The sequence below is a fragment of the Sitophilus oryzae genome, unplaced genomic scaffold (genome assembly GCF_002938485.1).
Source record: "Sitophilus oryzae breed Bouriz unplaced genomic scaffold, Soryzae_2.0 scaffold_552_pilon_pilon, whole genome shotgun sequence".
Classification (NCBI taxonomy): domain Eukaryota; kingdom Metazoa; phylum Arthropoda; class Insecta; order Coleoptera; family Curculionidae; genus Sitophilus; species Sitophilus oryzae.
In genome coordinates this window covers 341821-364425 of record NW_022147143.1, presented here as the reverse complement: position 1 = coordinate 364425, position 22605 = coordinate 341821, and the positions used below count along the sequence as shown (strand labels likewise).

General features: G+C 31.6%; 1 protein-coding gene across 2 annotated transcripts; it reads right to left on the bottom strand.

Moving 5' to 3' along the window:
- Positions 1 to 4067: 4067 nt before the first annotated feature.
- Positions 4068 to 22327, bottom strand: LOC115887104 (furin-like protease 1). Of its 2 annotated transcripts, XM_030906426.1 has the most exons (11): positions 22146 to 22327; positions 18173 to 18530; positions 17906 to 18112; positions 17720 to 17848; positions 17322 to 17660; positions 15701 to 16236; positions 15347 to 15639; positions 13692 to 14297; positions 11992 to 12149; positions 11757 to 11838; positions 4068 to 4521 (listed from the first exon to the last, which is right to left on the bottom strand). In XM_030906426.1, exons 2-11 carry the CDS (start codon positions 18335 to 18337, stop codon positions 4094 to 4096), a joined length of 2943 nt encoding a protein of 980 aa, XP_030762286.1. In that variant the 5' UTR covers positions 18338 to 18530; positions 22146 to 22327; the 3' UTR covers positions 4068 to 4093. The 2 variants fall into 2 exon arrangements, with proteins under 2 accessions (XP_030762286.1, XP_030762287.1); XM_030906427.1 differs by lacking the exon at positions 13692 to 14297 and having other exon boundaries at positions 22146 to 22308.
- Between the last annotated feature and the right edge of the window lie 278 nt (positions 22328 to 22605).

The window sequence follows — 22605 nt, the reverse complement described above, 5'->3', positions numbered from 1 at the left end:
TTTGGAGTTAGGATTTTTTTAAATTTTAACTCCCTCCCATACCCCCTTGCCAACCCCCCACCCCCCAACAAAAAACTAAAGGCCAGATTCTCGGGTGCCACAGTATTTTTGTGCCAAATTTGGTTAAAATCGGTTTAGCGGTTTTTCAGTTATCGTGTTACAGACGGATAGACAGACAGACACCATGAAAATACACACACCGGAAAAATCTAGGGATATCATTTTATTAAAGTTAAAAATAAATGTTTTGAATAAACAACCACATATTTGTAGGCCGATTCTTTCTACTTCGATTGAAACGAAGTAGTCACACTAGTTATTTCTAAATTTGGGATATTTGCAGAAGTGTTTGTGCATTTTTTGTCAAATGTATAAAAAAGCACCAAGCATCAGTTGTTCGAATTTAACCTGTACTGGCTATGTTTTTGTGATAACTGGCCAGAATTCATTCAAATAACTCTGTTTAGTATTAAACGACATTATGGAGCGTAGATATCTTAACAGAGACGAAATGCCATGGTCATGGGTATGCTCGAAGCTGGAATGCGCCAAATCGACGTAGCTAGAGCATTAAATACAACGCAAAGTGTAATACCGCGATTAAGTGCACGCTACCGTGAAAGTGGTGATGTTGGTGAAAGGCACACAGGGCGACATCGCATTGCTACCCCTCAGCAAGATCATTTTTTACAATTAAATGCTCGACGCCGACCGACTCTTACAGCACCAGAGCTTAGTTTAATTCTCCAGGAAACACATAATGTAACCGTTAGTCCTGACACTGTTCGCAATAGATTAAGACAGGTCAACTTAAGAAGCAAACGCCCCTGGAGAGCTCAACCCTTAACGAGAGGAAATCGAGAGGTACGATATTTGTGGGCTCAAGATCATGTTCAGTGGTCGAATGAACAATGGGCCAATGTTCTCTTCACGGATGAGTCACGCTTTGGAATCCATCCGGATTCGAGAAGGCTTAGGGTATGTAGAGAACCGGGAAATCTTATTCGGTTGGATCATGTTCAGGAAGTGCACCCTTATCAAGGTGGAACAGTTATGGTCTGGGGAGGTTTCTGAAAGGTTTCTAACAGGAATCACATATCGTGATTTAATTCTTGAGCCTGTCGTGTTACCATATGCCAATGATTTTGGGAGAAATTTCATTCTCATGCATGAGAATGCACGGCCTCATACAGCCAGAGTGGTAAGTGAGTTTATCAATGCTCATCAATTAAACATCTTACCCTGGCCGGCACAATCTCCTGACCTCAACCCCCCCGAGCACGTATGGGACGCTGTCCAAAGAAGAATTTTGAGAATGGGTATGCCTCGTGAAACTCGTAGGGATCTGGTTCGGGCCGTGAATGCAGCGTGGCAGGCTGTACCTCAAGAAGAGATCGACAACCTGATCAGAAGCATGGAGAGACGATGTAGGGCTGTAATGAACAGTAGAGGAGGCCATATCCTTTATTAAGTAAAATGGTTTTATCTTTTTTTTAATTCACAGTTTAGAATAAAAAAAAATGTGTGTATTTTTTTGAGTTCAATATAAATCAAGGTAAATTTGAAAGAATCGGTAAATTTCGCATTTTTATTTCCAATACGTCCTGTAAACTATTTGTTTATTTTAATTTGATTATTAAAAAAGTAGAAAAAAGACTCAAAGTCTCGGCTCTTTTTTCTACTTTTTTAATTTGAACCAGGTCTCTTTGAGAAAAATGGATGCCTTCTTTTAATTTAATTATATCAGAACTGCAAATAATAAAATTACTGACGATGGCTGGATAAAATTGTAATATCCCTAGACTTTTCCGGTGTGTGTATTTTGTATTTAGGTCATTTATGACCCAAATAACTCATTTTGAGTGAATTTAAAAAAACTTTTTTTTGCCGATCTTAACAGCCTACCATACCTGTTGGTATGGTCGGATAAAAAAAAACACCAAAATATATTAATTCATTTATTGGCTTATCTAATATAGTATAATAATAACAATAATAATAATCACTTTTATATAAAATACGGCTGAATTAATTCTCGTCACTAAATCACAGTTGAATACTATTTAAATACAAAACATAATTATTTTTGTTGGACAAAACATAAGGATATGTTTAACCCATAGACTTAAAATAAAATATAGACTACACTATTTACATCTCAACGCGGTCAAACAAGCTTTTTTGTACACATGTTTACTTCTGGGTACGGTCGACCGAGCCTTCCTCATCCAGCCTATGTTGTCACGTCTTTAATATTATCAATATTTTTTTTTCTTGTTATACACATATATTGAGATATTAATACTACAGTTTAATAAAGTAGGTTTTAATATTCCATAGATGTATTAAATAGTCCTTATACTACTAAATTATAAGTCGGATACTGTTTAAAAAGGATAAGTTCTTTACAACATGACAACACCGATTAGAGGCGAGGGAGCCTATTCATTCATTTATTACCTTGTAATACGTGTCGCACGTGTGCGGTAACGCTTTGTTGCCGCTATGTCCCCGGCTGTATTAACGCATTTTCTTAGCTTGTAGTCCTTAAGTGTTTATTTTATTGACTTTTTCTGTTCAAGAACTATAAAATATGGTTCGCCAGTGCCAAATTTGCAAGAAATTTGACTTAAATAATCCATTTAAGTCTTGAAACGACTTTTGACCGGTAGGCAACTCTCAATTTACCCATTGGGAGTCAGTGGCGTTGTTGTAGAAAGGCGCTTATTTAGATAATATTTTAGTAAAATGTAAAATCTGAATTTTTTCTCTTACATTATTTACTTACTTACATTGTAACAAAATCATAATTATAACCCTGTTAATAATTAATAATGTTTTTATTAAAAATATATTCCGGTTTATTCTAAAATTATCTTCAGAATCTAAAATAACATACAAGAATTTTAAAATGATATTACATTATGAAACAATATTTTTTAATATACCGGGTCGTCTCAAAAGTGGCTCACCCCTATAATTTTTTATTTTTTCAGATAAAAAAAACAGATTTGTATGTTAGTAGGTATATGACATAAATTAGGATTTATTGACGTATTCAATTGTTTATGGTCTCTTCCTGTTTCACCGAAATGATTACATCTTTTGATTTTTAAAGGCACCCTCGGTATATTGCTACTTTATTCGATAAAAAATGACACTCTGAATAGAATGTCATATCATATGTCAACTTTTCAATTTCAATCCAGGGTACCATGGTGTTGTTAAAAACACTAAGTTTTAATCAAGGAGCCTTGGAAAAATAGTTTTGATCGTCTAATAGGTTTCGTGTCTTGTCTAGGCCGGTTAAAAGATGTACAAATCGTATGTTTAATCATACATATGTCAATTTTTTCAAATGGAACAAGGGTGACTCATTAGCATATTTGGAAAAAGCATTTTTTATGAATATATTGATACCACACACTTGGTATTTCGAGTCAAATTGTCGTTATGAACCGCGTGTTACAATTACAATTAAACCATATGCGAAAATGTCAAAAGTTGACATATGATATGTCATTCTATTCAGAGTGTCATTTTCTATCGAATAAAGTAGAAATATACCGAGGGTGCCGTTTAAAAATTAAAAGTTATAGTCATTTCCGGTGAAACAGGAAGTGACCAAAACAATTGAATGCGTCAATCAATCCTAATTTATGTCATATACTAACATACTAAATCTTGTTTTTTTATTTGAAAATATAAAAAAATTATGGGGATGAGCCACTTTTGGTTGGTAAAAAACCTGTCCTAAATCTTAATAAAATATAAAAAAAGTTTAAATACGATATATTTTTAATTTAATTATAGCTTCATTAAAATAAAAAAATTACCCGGCTATGATACGGAGAGTTCAGGTGTACTTGAGAAACGAAAGACAGTGTTGTGTTTCTCGGCAGAGTCGTCAGGGAACGACCGTTACGACAGAGACAACCTATCTATCGCTCGTGTCGCACTCGTTATAACCTAAAACAATAACACAACAATAACAAGACATTGTCTGACCGCATGTTACAGCTATTTATGAATGAGATGCTCAGTCTATATTTTATTTTAAGTCTATGGTTTAACCCTTTCTATATACTGTAAATTATCTATTATCAACAATATTCATCGGTTCCTGAATATCCGAGGGGATATGCATATAACCCTTAGGTTTCCTTTTCACGTAAAAATATATTAAAAATACAAATACTAAAGAAAGGCAAACTATAACGAATAAAAATATATTATAATACCATTTGGTAGACAATACTTCTGACATCATACTTATAGGGTAGCAATAGTTTTCCAAAACGGAAGGACTATACAGTTCAGCATCTGGATAGCATTCAGTGCATTGATAGTCTAGAGATCCAGAGCACGCTCTACAAGAATAGTGGCACGGGACACACTTGCCTTTGGACAGTAAGGCATTTTTTTCGCTGTTGACATTCAAGTCGTTTGCACTATCGTACAACCCTTCAGGACAACGCTTTAAACATGTTCCATTATGGAGTACGAAATTTGGAAAACATTCTAAAAATAAGAACGTCCCAATTAATGTACTGAACACCCAGTATAGTGCAGATATTATAAAATGAAAATAATAATAATCTGACAACAATTTATCGCGACATATTGACATAGCAGGAAGTCAAGATCATCAAAGTGTTCATAATTGTGTTTACTGATTTAAAACAAATTAATCTTGAAATTGTGTGAGATAAAAGAAGTGAAATTAGAGTTTGTTAGTGTATAACTATCTCATTATTGATATTATTAAATGCGTTGAAGCAGAATAATTAATTATAGCAATATGTACAAGTTATGCACTGTCTAATAACATTAATTTTCTTCCCACCTATGCCAAGTGAAGATCTGATTTGTTAGAATGTTCTTACCTTCTTGATTAAGTGTTAAGTCACTTTTCATAGGTCAAATTATAGTGTCCAATCTATCCAAAGCAACTAGACTCAATACACTTAAGAATGTATACACACTCATTTTTCAACACTATAAAAATAAAAACGACATAGATTTTTTTCAATAAGAAAGGTGAGAGGGATAAGAATGCCTACAGTAAAACATATCACAAGTTTAATCAATATATTTGTATATTATGACCGAAAATGATTACACTATCACATTCACACTTTGAGCCAAAGTTTCAGCTTTATATATTGAGAAATATAACCCACAATATTTTGCAGATCAACTCATGACATGCCAATTTCTAATCAGTATAGTAATGCCATTGTATAATGCTTTGAAATATGTCAATTCTTTTTTTAGCGGGTTATTTTTGAGAAGGGTTATATTTCCTTTACATCACTAACATAAGAACAACATAATAATGCTTAATATTTTAATTTTGATTTTTTTCAGTATCTTAATGAATCTAATAAAATATACCTGTAATCATAGGCGCCGACTACGGAAGGGCTAAGACTTCCTCCCCTGTATAAAATTAACTGTTCGAGACTTAAAAGAAATAAATAATATCGTAATGTTTTCGTTATTTTTCGAGATCCCACCCCCAATATAATTTGAAAATACGGCGCCTATGCCTGTTATAATTCAAACAATGGCATAAGAAGCTCTTGATTTGGGTGTTAAAAAGAGTTTCAACGTTTCTGTATCTATTGTATTCATAAAATATAAGAGAAAAATGACTTGAGGAAGACTTACTGACGGAGGAATCAATTTTTATAATCGAAAAAATTTGTACAGGGTGGGTCAAATTCGACGCTTTTATATGGAAACACCCTTTTCTATAGGAGATACGAGGAGATACCGTTTCGGAGTTACGGGGTGTTTTTCAAAAATGTGCATTTTTAACAAATCGCTGTAACTTTTTTGCTATGGAAAATTTTGTATTTCTATGCAAACATTTCCTAAGCACCTTTTTACGTAGAATTTAATGGTTTAAGTATATTTTTTTTTAAATTAATAATTTAAGAGTTATCAACAAAGAAATTGATTTTTTATTTGGGACACCCTCTATATTTTTAATTAACTGAAAAGAATTTAAAATTACCTTTCCAAAAATATAGCACACTTGATATTTTGTTATAATCCCCTTCGAAATACAGAATTTTTAAAAGTTCGCCACTTTTAACTAGTAGGCTTTGGACCCCTTATTGATGATATCCCTTAATGGAACTCGAAAACATATTTTTCCAGCAAGACGACGCACCGCCTCTGAACGCTGAAGTTATCAGCAAATTTTTGCATCCAATTTCAAGAATAATTGAATAGCTAACCAAGATTCCAGCCGTTGGCCGTCGAGGCCGCCTGACTTAGTGCCCATGGATCTAATCCTATGGATATATTTGCGGAAAAATAAAGGTTTCTTATTCTTCCATATAATCTAGAGAAGAATTAGAAATACTTAGCAGTTATGAGAGGGTATCTTTCGCCCCTACTGAGTTAATGAATTCCGCGAGAAATGTTCAAAAACTGCCCCGTCTGTCTATAAAAGAAGATCCAGGTCGATATGTCGAACACCTGTAGCAAAGTCTTATGTCTTGGTTTGCTATTTATTTTTATTGTTATTAGATATAGTTTAAATGTGTTGATGTTGGTTAAATATATTTTAAATAGTTATAAAATTCTGCATCTCTCATAGCAAATATTATTTTCGTTTTAATTGATGCTCACAGCTAGATTTTTTTGCCGGTTTACAGCCGGTGCCGTTCAAAGCCTACTCATTTAAAGCGGGCGAATTTTTATATACTCTATATCTCAAAGAGGAATCGAGCAAAATATCAAGTATGTTATATTTTTGGAAACGTAATTTTACATTCTTTTTAATAAATTAAAAATATACAGGGTGTCCTATATAAAAAATCAAATTTTCTGTTGATAATTCTTAAATTATTAATTTTAGAAAAATTATACTTAAACCAATAAATTCTACGTAAAAAGGTGCTTTGGAAATGTTTTTATAAAAATACAAAATTTTCCATAGCAAAAAGTTACAACGATTTGTTAAAAGTGCTTATTTTTGAAAAACACCCCGTAACTCCGAAACGGTAACAGATATCGATATGCGGTTTTCACCATCATGTTTTTGACAAAAATTGAGCTCCAGACACCGATATTAGTTTTCGTCTATCTCCTCTAGAAAAGGGTGTTTCCATTTAAAAGCGTCGAATTTGACCCACCCTGTACTTTCAAAGATGTAGAGTTATTAGATTTGTTTCGGTGGCAATAAAAGTGCCTAATATTCTCTTTTTCTGCTTATATTGATGAGTACCATGAGACCATGGTTGAAACTCTCGATTGCGAGATGTCTTGTATGTCTTTTAAAAAAATTGAAATTTGTAAATAAAAAAATGACTAGAACATTTGTGAGTTAGATAATCTGTGCAGAAACAACAGTGGCACTTGTTCAAATAAAAATTAAAAATATCAATGTCAGGATACATATACATAGCACACACCCCATTATTTAAAACATTTACATAGCTTTGTAAATTTAACACTAAAAATTGATTTAAATCCTTAAAAAGTAATGGTTAACATAGGTTCAGGAACTACAATTTAATATATTAACATAAAATAAAACCGAGTCTTTTAAATAGTATATATACATTCATAAATAATCACAGTAAATATCTATTAACTTCACCTTAAATCGATTTATTCCACAATTACACAGTAAAATGGTAGTTATTCGTCTCTGAATTTATTGGTACACGAGTAATTGCACTTAAAAACGATTATTTACCTAAGTCGATTATGATTTTTTTTTTGTATTATCTCTCGTTACACAGTAACCTATAAAAACGTTACTTACAGATAGTCTCTCTATCCACTAAATTTGGCACATTTATCTTATTTGCTTCTAACAAACAGGGCTTGTCAAAAAAATTCAAACGCCTCATTCTAAGCATTCGTAATAAGCCTAAATCAAAGGTTCATAAAAATAAATACTGACGTGCTTATTAACTTGTACCTATGTAACTGTGTAAAATTTTGACACCTTTTCAACCTTACAGAAATAAATTACAACTATTTTTTGGAATTTTAAAAATACTGTCTGTTTGTATAACGCGTTTTTTTTTCCTAAAAATATCTCAAATAAAACACCAAACTACTAGAACTAAACAAAATAAATTTAATTGGTCGATTAAAAATTAATACCCTGTATAAGGTTGGTGATGATTAATTTTGATATTTCTATTATTTTTATTAATTTCTTATTTTTTTTCTACTAGGTTGTTTTACTGAAGATATTCTCCGAAAAGAAATACAATGGAATTTTGTTTTCCAATTAAATAATTACTTAAACTTATACCAAAACCTTTATTTACCTACACCCCTTAAAAATAATATTTTTAATTTAAATAAAATATAAATATAGTTACAAATACTAGAAAAGCTAATCACTAAATTAAAATTATATTTTGAAGATATTTATTTATGTTTTACTGTAGGTGCTATAAACGTTTAAATTCCTAAACAAGGTATCTATTTTTAAAAACAATTAACAAATACTTTAAATTATTTATATTTACAGGGTTGTTCACCACATACGACACGGAGTATTGTAGCTAAACGATTAGATTTTTACAAATTGTAAGTTTGGGGTTCGTTGAAGGACTATTAGAGATACAATTTAAAAATATTTTTACAAGATACAAAATGTCCCAAATAAATAAAAAATATCAAAGTTGTATTTTTTTAAATGGAACACCCTGTATATTATTACATTTTTAGTTTCTACGATTAAAATAAAGGTAAATTTGATTAAGGTTTATTATACTTAAACCTTACCGTTTTTGAAATATTTTCAATTTTGTGAAATTGCAGTAAAAATTTTAAGGCTTCATTTCTCCAAGGGTATCAAAGTTTTTAACACTAAATATTTACTGAAGTTTATTTACTAATCAGTTATTGTGTTACAATAATAAAAATAATACTACCTTATACAGAGTGTCTAAAAATTTATTTTAAATAATTATTAGCTTCAAACGGCAATAACTTCTTTAATTTAAATGGAATGCCCTGTATATTTTACGAGAATCAGATGCACAATTTAATTGTCTGTCAAATTATATTATACCATTTTTTACCTATCTCTTTAAGTTTCCGTAGAAAATGCATTTTCTTGTAATTTAGAACTTATTTATCAATATACCCATGGATTATTGACATTTTAGATTATTTTTAAAGATGTACCAAATTTTTAAAGAGTACAAATATTAATATTGTCGATATAATTCGTTTATTTCATTAAAAAATAAAAAAAAACTGTTTAAATATTTGTTAAAGAGGATCAGTTAATATGATTCCAGTATTCAAACAACATTAACTGACTGTTTGCTTTGATTAATAATAATTGCTCCAAATACTAAAAAACTGAATTTTGTATGGGCATTAGACAGTGTGATAAAAAGTAACACCTTAAAAATGATATTTCATTTTTTAATAAATGCTTATTTATAACTACAGAGACTTTAATTTGATAACTTATTATTATATTGATTTCTGACTCAAATCCACATTTATTTATAATAATTTAATAACGAACACAATTAAGTATGTAATTAATTAGTATATGGGCGCAAATAATGGTGTTATATTTAATTAATGGTATACTCTTTTATAAAGATTTAAATAGTTTTCTTTTTGCATACAAATGGGCTAGTAATATTATCGTTTTGCTAAAAACGATAATATTACTAGTCTGTACATTTTGTACATTTGTTGCTTTAAAAACAATCTAAAATGTCAATATTCCATTGATATATTGATAAATGAGGTCTAAATTATAAGAAAATGCATTTTATACGAAAACTTGAAGGGATAGGTAAAAAATGGTATAATACAATTTGATAGACAATTTAATTGTGCATCTGATTCTCCTAAAATATACAGGGCATTCCATTTAAAATAAAGAAGTTATTGCCGTTTGAAGCTAATAATTATTTAAAATAAATTTTTAGACACTCTGTATAAGGTAGTATTATTTTTATTATTGCAACACAATAACTGATCAATAAATAAACTTCAGTAAATATTTAGTATTAAAACTGTGATACCCTTGGAGAAATGAAGCCTTAAAATTTTTACTGCAATTTCACAAAATTGAAAATATTTCAAAAACGGTAATGTTTAAGTATAATAAACCTTAATCAAATTTACCTTTATTTTAATCGTAGAAACTAAAAATGTAATAATATACAGGGTGTTCCATTTAAAAAAATACAACTTTGATATTTTTTACTTATTTGGGACACTCTGTATCTTGTAAAATTATTTTTAAATTGTACCTCTAATAGTCCTTCAACGAACCCCAAACTTACAATTTGTAAAAATCTCATCGTTTAGCTACAATACTCTGTGTCGTATGTGGTGAACAACCCTGTATTTATATCGCCAATTATTTAATTAATATTTGTTGTAATGCAAAGGTTGCATAAATTTCGTCGTCACTTTATAAACATAATAGCGATAAGCTTATTTTTGTTGATATAAAATTCATTTGTACTAAAGTATTTTGATAACACAAAAAAATTGTAAGAAGCTCAAATAAAAATAGTTTACCGACAAAACACTTCTTATTTACAAAAATAAACGTATTTATATTCAAAATATATTATAAAGATTAGTTGAAGCATATGAAAAATAAATAAAATCATATCAGGTACTTTATTAACTTAGTTATAAAACACACTGTATGTGTTTAGAATATCTGACAAGAGTCAGCTGAGAGTTCAAACAGATACGAAAATATTTTTATCTGAGTAGCTTGTTCAGAATTTATAGATTGGTATGAAATTTAAAAAATGTTATTTAAAAAGTATGCTTAAATGAGGCTTAATTTTTTTGACGGCATGTTAGTCGATTGGTGTTCTTTGAGGAAACTAAATTGCTGTTAAAGCTAATACGAAGCATATTACTGTCTAGGTGACTGTAATTGAAAATCAAAAAATCTTCAAAAAACACTCACCTCTTTAAGTAGAAAAAGTGATACATTTTAAGTTAACGATGGCAGTGAAACATTCATAATTTCCCTTTCGTTTTGTTATAATACTATCGAAGAAATAACAGAAATGATATTATTTTAATATAAAATAAAATTTAGTAACATGTAACAAAAATTAAGTAACCAACTATCCTTGTTCAGGTACAGCATTTAATAAAAATTAAAATCTTTGTGTTAAGTTAGCAAACAGTCCCTTTCTTATAGTGATTTATTTCGCCAAATACAGATTCTTTTTCTATCGTTTAATTTGAGCAGGAAGCCAAATGTTAAATTACTTAAAATCGATCTATGGTAAAATTCCAGCCTCGCATTGGATTTCTAAGAAGAGCTCTAAGAAAGAGGCTGTTCATTTGTGCGCTTTTTTTAATTCTACATACCAGCATGTCTATATACAAATAAATTAAAATAATATACAACAATTAAACAAAAAAAAATATTTACGTGTGAAATGGCTGTGATGATAATTTTATCAATTTAATTACAGATTTACGAAGATACCTACAAGGAGCTCTGATAGCAGCAATAGCTACATGTAGCTTACAATAAAATGACACTAGAAGCCTTCTTCGTCTGTGAAAATTGTTGTCAGAATATTGTTCTAGTTCATGAATCTCATCGGATACGAATTTGTGAATCTCAAACGGTTTTCTCAGAGTATATAATGATAAGTACTTCAAAATGAGAATTAGTAAAGTAATGAGTATTAGTAATACATCGATACAACTATGATATAGAGATGAATCCAAAAACGTTATGAAAATAAAGCATAACAAACCTAAACAAAAACTGCGGCTGAAGCTTATGCAACTGGCTGTGCTGTTTTCCGTCCCTTCAACTTCTAGCGTGTCCTTCTTGTTCTACGAATACAATTATGTGGTTAGTTAAAAAAATTCTTGCACCTCAAAAATCGGATGTCGCGTGACGTCAGCACTAGTAGGGCGTCGATGACCACTAGTGATGATATCGCGCAAAATACCTTTACGTACGGGGGGTAAGCCCATTTCACTTACCGGATCGTTGTTCATTGTCCAGCTGGAAGATGGCTCTATCGAATTGTCCCACACTTCTGCATTTGTCTCGGGAAATGCCGATTCACCTCGATATTTTTCGTCGTAAGCTGGAGGCGTATTAGTTCCATATAACGTCAAATTCCAAACGCTAATATCAGCTAAAAACGTAATACGTTAAGTTAGATTCTGTTATTTCTAACATCTCAGTTAAAGACCAGTATATCTATAACTAGAAATTCATTGTAATTGCTTGTACTTTTTTCAGAAAATGTCTTCTATTGAGGAACAAAAATATAATTTCTTTTTTGTTCTGTGTTGTACAGGGTGGTCGAAATTAGTCTGTTTTAACAGAGAGAACCTGACTAGATAGAGCCTGACTAGATAGAGCAAAACCGACATGGATGTCATGGGCTAAACCGCTTGTTGATATTTTCACTGCCAACAGAGATACGGGGTCTTTTTGAATTTTTTACCATTTTGAAAATTGCCCATAACTTTTTTATTTCGCGGAATTATAAAATTCTGTAAAAACGTTGTTAAGGTACTTTTTTAAGCACAATCCAGTGGCGTAGTCAGTTTTTTTCTATGCTTGCTCTTTTTGTCAGAAATAATAAAAAATATAATTTTTTAAATGGAAATCGTAGTTGGCTATGAACTTAAAAAAATGCTGGCGTTTAACCCTTTCCAACGATATAAAGTTATGGGTATCTATTTCTAAGAATGAGAGAAATATGAGGGTTTTTATCTTTATATCGAAGCGGGCTTTGATTTCGAGTTGACCTATTTGCTTAATTATTTTTTTATCACAATTTAATCTATATTATTATTTATCTGCACAATTAAAGACTTTTGAAAAGGTAAATTAACATTCTATTATTATTAGTATTAGTAATTACAACTGAAATCGATACAATATCTAATATTTCTCTCATTCTTAGAAATAAATACACATAACTTTATATCGCTGGAAAGGGTTAAACGCCAGCAGTTTTTTAAGTTCATAGCCAACTATGATTTCCATTTAAAAAATTATATTTTTTATTATTTCTGACAAAAAGAGCATGTATAGAAAAAAACTGACTACGCCACTGGATTGTGCTTAAAAAATTGCCTTAAGAACGTTTTTACAGAATTTTATTATTCCACGAAATACAAAAGTTATGGGCAATTTTCCAAATGGTAAAAAATTCAAAAAGACCCCGTATCTCAGATGGCAGTGAAAATATCAACAGGCGGTTTACGCCATTAAACGTGTCTCAGAAATCGAACCCATGACATCTATGTCGGTTTTGCTCTATCTAGTCAGGAAATAGGTTTTCTCTGTTAAAACAGACCAATTTCGACCACCCTATACAAAAAAACAACAAACCTGTAGTAACAAAGTACCCTGCTAGAATTAGTAGATTTTAACTAAGAAGATTATAAAAAACCAGGAAGAACAATTGAACAGCTAGTAATAGATATACCATGGAAATAAAAAAAATTACAGGCAATAAAAAAATCTACAGGCAATAAAAATAAAACTCTATAAAGTTCTGTCTACCGTAAAAATATTAATTGGACATAATAACTAAGAGTACCAAGATTCTGTATTTTATTTATATTGGTTTAATAAGAAATGACGTCTTGGTACCCTTAGAAACTGAAACAACTACAAAGCAAAGCAAAAAATAAGACAACTACCCATACAGACAAATTACCCTTTTTTAACTCATTGCTGGCTGGGTTTTCCGTCGTTTTCATTGCGAACATTTTCGTATTATGATTGAAGTTGATATCGCGACTTTTCTCCTTTAACTTTTGACTTTTCTTGTAGTTTTTCTTATCAACCACGACATCAGTAGAAGGGATCATAACGGGATATGTAATTGTAACGTTTTTCACGAACGACAAGTAGTGTTTTACCACGCTGTCGTCTATCCGGACCTTGTTATTCGAAATTGCGTAAAAAGGTTGCGAGAAATCCGTAGTGGTCGTACTGGTAATCGTCGAAGAAGCTGATAATTTTTTATTTCGCGCTATACTTAACGTGGTAGTGCTTAAAGCGTTTGCAGCTGGTTCTTTTGAGTGAGGAAACACTACCTTCACTTTCGTTTTGGGGCCTTTCGTGCTAAACGAATACGGTTTTTGGTTTTTGAATTTCTGCAATATTTTTTGCTTTGACTTATTCTTTTTGAAGCCCCGAAAAAGTTTAAACTTGTTAGTCGATTTGGAAATGTTAGAGTCGTTAGTGTTAGTATCAGGCAAAGACAGGAAATGTTTCGATCCGTACAAGACTAATGACCAGTTCTGAAGAGTAGCTCTTCCTGAAAACCAATAGGGAATTGTTAGTTGAAATCAAATTAGAGAGGGTTAAGGTTCAAATCAACAATCAACATCAACAAAACACATGAACAATTTCAAACACATCAATTTTCTGTTATAAGTTAGAGCCAATGCACCACAAAATTAGTTTCACATATACACTTCACATACACTGATCAGAAATATAAATAATGTAACACGCGATAAAATCACATTTCGATACGCTATACAGGGTGAGCCTTAAATAAGTGCAAATATTTTTAGGGGTAGAATATTTCGACCCCAGAAACACATCTTTGAGGTTTTTTTCGCGAAGAAAAAATTTTGAAAATTTTAGAATTTTTTGGATTTTTTTTTTAATTTTTATTTAAAAATCATAATATCTTCATAATTTGGCAACACAGGTAGTGGATTAAATTCACAAGAAAAAAAAAACAGAAAGGTTATCGGTTATTTTTGATTTATTCGAAAATCGGTAAAGAAAAAATATGTTTCTTTTATCGAGATCTCCCAGCCCTGAAAACATTCGCACTTATTTAAGACTCACCCTGTATAGTGTGTTCCTTAAAGACAAGCTAATATTTATGAATGTATGTCGTAAACGTCGTCGTAATTCAGGTCACTAAGGAACACACTGTATATAAAATATTCCATTAAAAATAATAAAATCATAAAATATACAGAATAAAATTTAAAAAGAATCGCATTCTTTTATACACCCTGTATAATACTTTCGTGTATGTGCAATTACAATTTTCTCACACACTGTTTATTATTATAATACTTGACCAGCTGCTTTTCAGATTTATCGCAAATATACATTCTTATTAACTATATAAACAAAATCAGACGTTTTTCTGTTATCTGCATGATGCTATTATTTATATTTATAATATTACGGTTCATAAATTATTTGAAGAAAAAAATTACTAAAAATGAAACATGGAGCAATTCCTAGCAAATATTTACAATAAATGAACTACATTGTTAGTCTGAATTTTATTTGAAATGAATCACAATGAAACAATGTTAATAGCAAACAAACACTTACCCATGAGTCTTCCGTTGTTATGGATTTTCAGTTTCCAAGTACCCAAAGGGCTTTCCCCCCACGAATGGACCGACATAAAGGGCCAGTAACTGAATCCAGACCTGGAATTGTCGTTGTCACGGTGAGCCAACAATGTGACTCGCGTTCCCATGGGGGACGTCAGTTCAATGTTTAAATCCCCCCTCCTTTGAGCAAAGATGGTCAACTTGGCTTGAACGTGCTCCAAAATTTCAACTCCTTCGCATTCACTCACTTGCAGTTCCAAAGCTACCAAACCCTTCGCCGGTATTGGTCTAAAAATAATAGATTTTTTAGTTAAACGAAAATCTTAACCAACAGCCTAAATTAACTAACTTGGAAATATCTGTAGCGCCTATTTCACACTTGCGCTGCTCGGGAACTGTGATCCAGTTCTTCGCCAGCTTAACCATGGCATAGGCATCCATTAAGCCATAGCCAAAACTATGAGAGACGTTCCTGCCCACACCATTCACCTGCCAATCGTTTGCGATCAGATGCTGAGGCCTGGCAGTTCTCACCACGATGTGTTGCATGTCTCTCCAAGTTAAGTTTGGGTTCGCTTCAAGAACTAGCGCACATATTCCAGCGGCTAGAGGTGCGCTTGCGCTGGTGCCGGTGTGGCTGCTCGTGCAAGAGTGACGTAGGTCTGTAGTGACCACTTGGCGTTCGCTGACAGCTCCGCTGCTGTAAGTGGAGGCCAGTGTCGAGCTGCAGGCCTCGCTGTACCAGGGAACGTTGCCGTGCTCTGTTGCGCTTGATATAGACAGACTGTAGATGGAGTTGGTGTAGCCGTCGCAGTTGCAGTTGTCGTGGTCTCGGCCTCCGTTTCCAGAGGCCCAGATAAATATTGAGCCTTTGCCTTTGCGACCCTGTAAAAAATAGTTTCTAGGTAGTTCCAGTCCATGTCTATTAATTTCAAGCTGCTATACAGGATCCGGCAAGAGTGCGTCGGGCGTCTGTAGTATCTCAACAGTAAAATACAAGAGAAAAATTTTTGGGTGGTTTGGTAAAAATTTACTGTGGAAAATGCCATATGAAATATAAAACCGCGAATATCTGCGAAACCGTTAAAAATTTTGAAATACTCTAAATACAAAAAAAAGTACATTTTTAAATTCTCCATCTATTGAAAAAAATATACAGGGTGTTCCGTTAAAAAAAAACTAAAAAAAAATATTTTATATTTGAATAAGTTTGGCATAGAAGTTTGAACATCCTGTATGATTTACAATTACCATATTTATAATAAAGTAATTACAGGCCATCTAAAGTAAGTAACTAATATAGTTTTCATTTCAGGACAGGTTCTTGTATTTTTAATATATTTTTTAAGAAAGGCTGGAAAATAATATATTTTCTCTATTTATTTATTAATATCTCTGAAACTATAGAAATATGTATATTTACTCATATCTTAAGGTTATGTAAAGTGATCTGAAAGCAAGCCAAAAATGCAATAATATACAGGGAGTTTCATTTAAAAAAAAACGAAGAAAAAATATTTTATATTTTAATAAGTTTGGCGTAGAATTTTGAACATCCTGTATGATTTACTATTACCATATTTATAGCAAAGTAAGTACAGACTGTCTAAAGTAAATACCTAATATAGTTTTGATTTCAGGACCGGTTCTTGTATTTTTAATAATTTGTTTAAGAAAAAAAAAAGCTGAAAAATATATATTTTCTATTTATTTATTAATATCCCTAAAACTAAAGAAATATATTTACTCATATTTTTATTTACAATATACTTACTCAAAGCACACTTTTTTGAGCCACCCTATAGAAGTTAAAATATTTTCGTGAAACATCCTAGTACATACTTTAGGTCTGCATTTAAACAAAATTCTCAAGTTTTTATTCTAGAAGCTACAGACGCCCGACGAACTATTGCCAGACCCTGTAGTAGTATCAACACAACAAACATTAACATTAAGTAATTATAACCTACCTTTGTCACCCCTTCGATAAAAGCTCTCGTTGCCAACTCTCCAGGTCCATCCACAGTCTTACCGTCATCGTCCGGGCCCCACGATGCGCTGTAAATGTCGATATATTGTGGATTCAAGCTCAAACTGCGCGCCTCCACTGCGTCGGTAACGTCCCCGTCCAGCATGCGCACACCGCCGACTTGAGCCCCGTAAGCCACGCCCAATGCGCACACGCTGTTGTTGCTGGTCGCTGCGACCTCCCCCGCGCATCGGGTCCCGTGCCTGTTCGAATCAATCATGTCGTAGCGAGGACTTGGATCGGAATCGTGACTATTTATGTCGTAGGATGCCATAGGGTCCTGGAGGGAAATAAACTTATTAATCTAGGGAGGAATGGAATAAAAAAGAAACAGCTTACATAATTTTTAATCAAGTCTGGATGGTCTTTCTCCAAACCGTCATCTAGGATAGTCACAACTGAACCTTTTCCTGTAATACCATCCAACCAGACGGGAATGACGTTCATATCCAACCCGCCACCTCGATTCTAAACGGTAAAAAAGTCAAAATAATCGAGTTTACTTAAAGGAAATGCATTATTTACCAAATACCACATGTATTGCCATTTGGGATCTTGGAATTGACGGAAATTATGAAATTTCAGATCCCTCTTCGCCCTTCTTTTGGCTTTTTGTTGAGATGCCCACTGCACTCGAGTATCGACAGCCAACCTAGCCTTTTTCTCTGGATTGGGAGCTAGCGACCGTTTCTTCACTCCACTGTGAGATAAAAAGTAGTGATCCTCAAATATCTACAAAAAAAGACGCAAGAAATCTAGGAAAACTTCCAAACTTTAAACGATTTAACTTACCAATCCGTGGTTGACGAATCCGTGATCGCTGGCCACTTGATCGGCGACTTCAGCCCCTCCAGGTATGTGCACAGCCCATTGTTGTGTATAATGCGCATAAGAGTAATGGATACTACTAGTAACAACAGTAACTACACAAACAATCAAATAAAATGTCATCGTCATCTAACGACGGGAATAAAAAATCTTGTCTTGAAGCAAAAGGGTCTTCTTTGCTTCCTGATAATATCGTTGCACCAAATATCAATAATTCTTGTTCGTGAAATGTCCGTCCTCTTGCAATGTAAAGTAAACGAATTTGAAGTCTTACTAGTTCTAACTAATATTTCGTGTTGAGTTTATAAAAATTCTCTTCACTCTGAAAAACATCTCAAAGTAAGTTTAAATCGTTAAAGAAATTCGAATGTAATGTTGCTATTATACAACATATTTCAATTCTTATAAACTAATAAACAATGAGACCATCCGAATTAGCAAAGATTATTTTTAAATGTATGATAGAAACAGCGTTACTTCATAATCTACAAAATCATCCTAGTTTCCAGGATTTTCAATATAATATTAGCAATGATTTTCGTCAATTCAATCTACGACATTTATTTATAAAACGTCAATAATTCTTTGAACTGCTGGGAGTGGAGGCTGATTCGCTTTTTTCCATTTAAAGGTGGCGCAATTCCATCTCCAATAAAAAGAATAGTGCTAACGCAAATAAAGGTCAATTCGCTCCTTTAAATATCTCAATAATCAATTAATTTATGGAAAATATCCGATCAACTATTTATTCAACGATAAATAGATAAAATGTCATCTTAAAATCAAATGACATCAAGTAGTACTTATTTCTATCAAATTAAGATATAAAATTATAACGTATAGAGTTAGCAACAATCTAGTCATATCAGTATCTATAAATACTATGCTGTAGATACATATCCCTAAATAAATAAACAATTATAAAAATAATCGTAATTACAAATCAGGCTAATAAAAAATTATAGGACACGTTAAATATAATTAAATAGAATTTTATCGAAATTCAGAGAACATGTAATAATTCTGTTTGTAACTACCTACAACGAACATAAAAAAAACTACAAAAGATTCAATAATTTATAAATATACAGGGTAGTCCGAATTATATTATTCAGCAGCATAATCTGCAGATAAAAATAAGTAAAAAAAATATTATAAATGTATGTCCTAAAATACTTCGTTTCGGAGATACAGGGTGTAAAAGTTTCATTTTTATTCTGATTTTCCAAATAATTTCTGAACTTATCTGAATTTCTGAAACGGATATTTGGATGAAAATTGGTATCTGGGAGTTTTTTGACAGGGAGTTGATGACAGGTATTGATAATTTCGATTCCAAATATGTATCTCGAGAAACTCGTAGCGATTTTTCACAAGACACCTTTTTTATGTAAAAAATATCGTAAATGTATATTTTTTATACAGGTGCGGACGAAAAGTTATTACTCTTTTAACCTACTACCACAGAATATCTAGCTACGCGTAGCTAGATATTCTGTGCTACTACTTACCAGGTTAAACATATGTAGGTGGCGCCTTCTACAAGTAGGGGTCATATTGACATCAAAATCAAATTTCTCATGTCAAAAAACTCCCAGACACAAATTTTCATCCAAATATTGACGTTACTTCAGAAATTATTTGGAAAAAATCGAAATAAAAATGAAACTTTTACACCCTGTATCTCCGAAACGAAGTATTTTAGGACATACATTTATACGAACTTTTTTATTTATTTTTATTTGCAGAATATGCTGCCGAAGTTTCCGCAATACAGTTCGGACCACCCTGTATATACATGTATCTGAAAATATGGATTTGTTTGATACGTTTATATAAACAGCAAAGCCAAATGTATTGTCGAAGAATTAACGCTAAATATACGTAATTATAAGTAATTAAGAATTCGCTGTAGTAAACTTTAATTAACAATTAAAATCTTTTGAACTAGTTCGTAACTGTGAAGAGTCACTAACCTCCTGTAATATCAATATTATATGTCATTAGTTAATAACTAAATAAATTTATAATTTTCAGTCATTAGCAGAAGCTATATTTTATAATGTATTATATAAAATATGCTTTAATACACCACCTACACAATTGGCTCTTGCATACTGGATTTATATAGGTTAAAAAGCATGTCAGTATTAATGAATTTTTTCACTAATTCAGTTGAAATGAAAGTTTGGTTCGAAAATAGCCGTATATTTTTTTAAATGAAAATTAACACGCGCCTTGGTAAAAGGCGGCGCCATTTCACTGTCTTAATTCAAAATAGGTCCCGGTGGTTTTTTTCTTTGATTTATTAACGGGGTATACATATGTATTTTTTTTCTTTCAATTACTGAACAATATTCAAATGAGACCTGTTTGTTACGCGTACGTAATTGGTTTCATACGACGGAATTATAGCTATACTGATAATTATTTTAATTCGACCAATTTTTATCCAAATATTGACCACTTTCATGCTAATTTCATAGTATGGAAAATTCAGTAAAAATGGAGGTGAACGTTAATTAGTATTTGTCTAGACAAACATCTTCAGAGATTATATTGATAAACATTTTTTTTTTGAAACGTTAAATACAGCGTGGTCCGAATTAAACATATTCTGCAAATAAAAATAAGTAAAAAAGTTCGTATAAATATACGTCCTAAAATGCTTCGTTTCAGAGATACAGGGTGTAGAAGTTTCATTTTTTATAAGGTGGCGCCCCCTACAAGTAGGAGTTATATTATTGACATCGTTATCAAATTTCTCATGGCAAAAAACACCCAGACACCAATTTTCATCCACATATCGACGTTAGCTCACAAATTATTTGGAAAAAACCGAAATAAAAATGAAACTTCTACACCCTGTATCTCCGAAACCAAGCATTTTTGGGACATTTTAATTATTTTGATCTGCAGAATATAATTCGGACCACCCTGTATAATATCACTGGAAATTTAAAAAATATTTCTTAAAACAATAAAAAGTCAGAAAATAAAGACGACCTTCCATAACATTCGCTTAGATAAAATAAAAAAAATAAGAGGGGCACATAGAGAAAGGCAGATGTACAAAAAGTAGTGCTGGAGCCTATAGTAACAATAAAACAACACTTAACACTTCTACATAAAATACAGCACTACATCCTAGAGTGGTTTATGTAGTGAATTATATCCAGTTATTTTTAAATTAAACCAAAACTGACATTGGCTAAAACAAATATACTTAACTCGGTTAAATTTATCAACAATTTAAGAGGTAGCAATAAATATACCGACATATAAGTTCAAATGAATGTATAATTTGCAGTGTGCAATTCGTTTATCAACGTAATAAATGTTATTTAAGACAGATTCTGTTACATCAAAAAACGCAGTATGTTATAAAGAAATACTGATAATTCCGATAAAATAATAGTAGAACAAAATGTATACAAATTAATAGATGTTTAAATAATCTAAACCAAAACAATACGAACATGTAATCACTGACAAACGTATATGATTTTTTGCTTTTATTATTGTTATTATTAGATAATGTATTTCCAATTTTAAACAAAACTTTAGTTAGTATCTATACATATACTATTACAGTTTTTTGAGTTACTAACTGTATAACATCGATGTTTATTTAAGAAATTAACACTAAATACAATTAACGGTGTCATAAAGTGATTTGTTTATATAAAAAATAAACAATTAACTAGAGCAAATGTGTTAATCTTAACGGTATTTTTCCCTTATTTTACAGAATTTTCATTATTACATTTAGATATGAAATAAATCAGAATTTAAATACATAGGATATTAAATTTACTTTTGTGGGAGCAGTCAGATATGTATAGGTATACAGAATCTGAACAGCATCACTACTCGGTTCGCCAAATTCCAATAGATTATTGTGTCGATAATCGATCCCATTTCAATTAGAACTTACTTGTTTATCACAAAAGTCATTTTAATATGGCAATTTATAAACAGGCACCAATTAATTTCGAACAATCACATGGATAAGTCCCGAGAGCAAAAATAAACCACGTTACACCAAACATCTCAACAAAACACAAACTGAAAAAGTTGAAATAACCTCAAGTTGTCAAGTTTCATTGTTCATGTCAAAACGTAGTTGTTCTGTGGCAATATGGATGGCAGCTCCTCCCCGTACAGCTCCATAAAAGCGAGTAATACAGATCTACGTTACCTAAGATAATATTAAAAATTGCATAATCTATTAAAAAAGAATGGGATATTTCTTTATCAATTAATGTAAAAAACATATCTGTAAAAGCCTGTAAAGTTTATGATAATTATAAAAGTATTACTAGTTGCCTACATATTTAACATTATTTAAGCCTCTGTGGATGCTCTATGGCATCTCTGTGGTATATTTTATTTTG